At 40.6% G+C, this 4,968-nt stretch overlaps 1 protein-coding gene across 1 annotated transcript in view; it reads right to left on the bottom strand.

The window, feature by feature from the left end:
* Positions 1–3,686, bottom strand: part of LOC123969646 (alpha-1D adrenergic receptor-like) — a 6,158-nt gene extending 2,472 nt beyond the window's left edge. Inside the window, exon 1 of the mRNA XM_046047228.1 lies at positions 3,506–3,686. Coding sequence (XP_045903184.1) covers positions 3,506–3,686 — 181 coding nt within the window. The remainder of the gene's footprint in view (positions 1–3,505) is intronic.
* Between the last annotated feature and the right edge of the window lie 1,282 nt (positions 3,687–4,968).

Here is a 4,968-nt window from a genome sequence, read left to right as displayed (position 1 = left end):
ATTACACAATATGAATAAGCTATGCAGACAGTTGTAAAGAAAGAACATCTTTTTCTTCTGTTCTCTACTTGTTATAGTTACACAGTATTAGGGGTGTGGGCTGTATTAAAAGTATCCACTGTTCTCCCATGCTCTAACACACAGTAAAGATGAAATGTGTGCTGTTCTCACATTCTTCCTCTGTATGTACACATAAACTACAAGGCAGGGAAATATAAAAGGAATTTATTTTATTGTTTGGGTACATTATTGTTCAGTGTACATGTTCACATCTGAAACAAACTTTACGTGCTTGATAACTGTCCCACCCCGCAGACATCTACACGTCAATACCGATTTATATTCATAGCGGCAAGTGCTATGTAGCTCCACATAGGGGACACAGGAAGTGACATATAGCACATTCATGCGGCGTCGGAAACACGTAGGAAATTCACAGCCGCACCGGCAGAACTCCAGAATGTGCAACTCGGCCGGCTCACGCGCGGACGCGCTTACAAGTGCGAGGGCCCGCCCAACGCTGCTTGCAGCTTTAATTTTTTAATTGTTTCGGTTATGTTGTACAGTACTGTATAATAGTGTTTTTTTTTCCTGCATCACAGTGACATGCTCTGTCAACAAATTACAGTACATGCAGTAAAACCACAACTGTGAATCCTGACCAATCTCATGAATCACTGCATTCAGTAATTTAGTTTCTTCAATTTCAGTGCTGTACCACAGTTTCTCAGTTGTTTCCACCGTAACACTGGTACCTGAGACACACCAAAACCTTTAATTGATGTACCAACCCATTGAACCAATTCTGCTAAAATACAAGCAACATGCCCTGCTTTACACCCAGCTTGCAGTTGTACCATAAAATCACATTCAAAACAGTAGACACATTTCTTTATGCACATAGACGTAAACATAAAATGTACAAAAATGTTTTGCTAACATTTGAGGGAAATTTGCAATCATTCTGTTTTGAGTTTTATTATGCCCAGCTCGTGGAAGAACATAACAAAGAGGGAAGGTCCACGCAGCAAACAGTTTAAATGAATCATAAGGTTTTATTAAAATTACCTTAACTTATAATTAACTCAAAACACAAGTAAACTTGAACTCATCATACTCAAAGCAAACAACCAAAAGAAAAGGAGCTCCTGAAAGGCACCCGCCTTCCAGGAGAGAGGTCGCGAGGAGGAACCATCTTCGTTCACCACAGCTTTTTAAGGACTTAAACAGCTGGCTGCAATCACGTTTACGAACAGTGGGTGTGTCCAACCAAACAGGAAGACAGACCTGAAAAGAAAAGGACAGAGAACAGGCCAACCCCCAGGCCTCAGGCTGTCACAGTTTGTTTTGGACAAAGTGTGTTAGCATCTGAAATGGGTTGCAAATATACTGTTTTGCAGGTGGTGAAGAAGTAATAAGAAAAGAGTGATTGTGGATTTTGGAGAAAGTGGTCTTTGAATGCATTTTGTGAGAAAGCAATGAAAAATGATTCACAGTTTGGTCCACATACACCTATGTTTCACTGACTGTGTGAAGAGTTTGACTTCAGTATTGACCAATGCAGGTTAACAATTGAAAACAACTGTGAGATACAACCCTTATTGGTGGGTTTTATGAGAGAACTAGCACTGCACTGCAAACCACTGAAGTATATGAAAAAGCAAACAGAAACTACCCTTACATATTTTATTCTATTTCATTTATTTTTTTCTGTCTTTTATTAGGTTAAAATTCTCTTTACATTGGGTTATCCGTTTTCTAAAGTGCCTACTACTGATGATTTATCAATTGTCATATAGCCTATTGTTATACAATTTCCACTTGCCACTGTCCCATACTGTGAGTGACAAAGAAGTTTAAAGGCTGGCAGCAACTTCAGACTTAAATGAAGAACTAGGTGTTTCCCATCTTCATTGATTTTGGCTTGCACAAAATCAAGACCCACCCGAGAGGCATCCATCTGGACCATAAACTTTTTATTGATGTCAGTTTGCCAAACGCTTCTGAAGGGCAGCTTGGGAGTCGCCATCAAGTCAGCTTGTCGGAATAACAAACTTCTAAATAGACAGATGCATATTCTTGATGGGGTTTAAGTACCTGATCCATCAAGCTTCTCCTTTCATCCTACAGACAAGAGAACATGCCAATACCCCTTTATGAGATCATGGGTGGTTATGAATCATGCATTGCCAAGAGTTTCAGTTAGCTCATCGACACAAGACGTGGAATATGTTGAAATAATTACAGAAGCATAGTGTGTTGTCTGTCAGGATAATGGGACTTGACCAGGCACTTTTGGACTCAATTACCTGGCCATGTTTCACAGCAAACTGAGAATAGGAAAGAGTTAACCTGGTACCCCCTTTTGGACCTGGACATTTTTTTCTATGAATCACAAAAGGTGGGTCTAGTAACTTTGTTATTCCATACTATTAAAAGAAATTAATAGGGGGCTTAATTGATAAAACTGGGAAAGGTAGGACAGGTCTAGCTTGGAGTCATTAGCTGACCCCACAAGTGTGTGTTCACTGACCTTACAGCTCTAGTTCTTTCTCTTATAATTGTCCTTTTTAGGGACGTCTAACTAGTGTTCAGCCTGACGCCTGTAGTCTGTAGCTCAGGCTAGCAGATATTGGTATTCTCTTACAAGGTTGAATCTTCCAAGATTTTTTACAATAACATACTGGCTCCACAGATTAGAGTGTAACATGAATAGTAATAGATTTCAATATAAGGAAGCATTGGAATCTAAACATCAGACAGACTGGTTGGTACTTTGATGTGTTGCATGTGGCTTGAAGGACACATTTCTTGATTTGACCCAATAACAAATAGACTCTTCACACATGTATAGAGGGGTGAACAATAATGGTATTTGGACACTTAGTGAATCTCTGTAGGTCTACCAAGGATAAATATCCCCAGACAGTATTCTTCAGATTTGGTCTGGGCATTGCATGTGTTGCACGTTGGACGCTAACACTGTATCTCCTCGGTCGAGTCTCATTAAACCTTGCTATGTTCAGTCTTCATCAGTCTCCGAAACTTCTTCATCACACTTGAACCCGGATAAAATTATTTTTTCAACACATACTAATCTGTAAGGGGTGGTATTTCTCTAGGGCCAACAGCGTCATCTTCACTTGGCCCAGGTTGTTTGGGCGTGCTGCTCAATTCCCCTAGAATTGATTCAGCAAAACTACTGCAAATGCTTGGGCTAAAACTGGTGGGGAAAAGCATGACTTGGCAAGATTATCCATTAGGATAGGTAGGATAGGATTTATTCATTTTACCATTTTTTCAGGGTACTGGACTGAGATTCTTTTGACTTCCCTCCACAGCAGTGGAATGGCAGGGAATTCACAACCAACCTGGACTGGAACTTGATGGGTCTTGATTACTCCAGGCTCAACATTAAATGAGCCATTAGTTGTCATTAGCTTCCTCACTATTGTTGGGTATTCGCAGGTGTCTCTACAGACACAAATAACTGGAACTTGTTCGCCTTGAGCAAGGGAAGATGCCTCCAACACAGACTCCAATTCCAGGATCCTGGCACTTCCAGAATTAAGCAAGGCTTCTACATCACACTGATTCACCATTACTGGGCACAAGCACTCTCCACTTTCCCACAGGAGGGCAGCACAGTGGATGTGTGGGCTACTGGCGTACTTCGCTGTGGCCATTTGCTCATCGGGCTTTTCACACCGCCATGAGATATGGTCCAACATTCCACAGCAATAACACTGGGTGCATTACATTAACATTCTGGGTGCAGGTATCCTCGTTGCTGAACAGGTTGATTAAAAATTCTGTTTCGGAGACTAGAGTGAGGGCTGGCGGGTTTGGGACCTTTCTGGCAGAACACACATTACCTAGACTGGACAGAAGCTACAGGCTCTTTATGGGTTGGGTGGGGCATGTCTGAATGGGGAGTTATCCCATTTTCGAAAGTCCAGTTATGGAAACGTTGCGCTATGCTAAATGTATTAAGTCCATTGCAGCTCGGAATCTCCTTTACCTGGTCATAGTCTTGAGCAATACTGGCCTCTAAATCCTGAAAGTGCCTCACTCGATAGAAAAGGACCAACTATTTGCATCTTTGGCCACCCCTCTAAAGCTCCTGTTGTTTCAAATGCATATGGTAAGCTTCCACATTATCTAATATTGAGTACGACTGCCCTCAGACCAGGTTAATGACAGTGACTCAGCCGGAAGTTGGTAGACTAAAATTAATTTCAGAATTCTGTTTTGTTTGTTTTCACATCTTTGCATGTCCTTACTCCTGGCTATATTTCAGAACTTCTGACCCGCCTCAGCATCGTTAGCTCAGATCCAACTAACAAAGACTGATAGTAATCCCAAGGTCTCTGCCGTAAAAATGGCAGGAACAAGGTTCTTTGTAGCAGTGCTGGGACTATAGGATAGTCTAATTAGCTGACTTTATTCTTTCTCTTAAAAATTGCAACACGGAACTGATAACACATTTTTGCTTTGTTGAGTTCAGTATTCACAATATGAACATTTTTGGAAACCTTACATTGATGTTTATGACTCTCTCTCTCTCTGTCTCTCTCTCTCTCTCTGTATGTGTTTGTGGCTGCTTGTTTATAAGGGAGATTCCTCTCTGTGAGGCCCTTTTACCATTTTTTATTGTGATGTATTTGTGATAAAATTAGAATAACTTTTCATAGACACACTTTTGTTTTAAAGTTCTGAAGTTGAGTATAATTTTTAATGACAGTGTCATATTGTCAGCACTATTATTACCTAGGATCCTTCTATGATTTGCAATACTTGCAGAGAACATCTTTTTTTTTACTTACTGTTTATTGAGCACAAACATTTTACATTTAGCTGATGCTTTTATCCAAAGCAACTTAAAATTGCTATACATGTCAGAGGTCACACGCCTCTGGAGCAACTAGGAGTTAAGTGTCTTGCTCAGGGACACAATGGTGGATGTCT

Source organism: Micropterus dolomieu, linkage group LG04 (assembly GCF_021292245.1).
Source record: "Micropterus dolomieu isolate WLL.071019.BEF.003 ecotype Adirondacks linkage group LG04, ASM2129224v1, whole genome shotgun sequence".
In the NCBI taxonomy this organism is placed as follows: domain Eukaryota; kingdom Metazoa; phylum Chordata; class Actinopteri; order Centrarchiformes; family Centrarchidae; genus Micropterus; species Micropterus dolomieu.
Note: the sequence above shows the minus strand (reverse complement) of the source record. Positions and strands in the feature narration are given on the sequence as shown.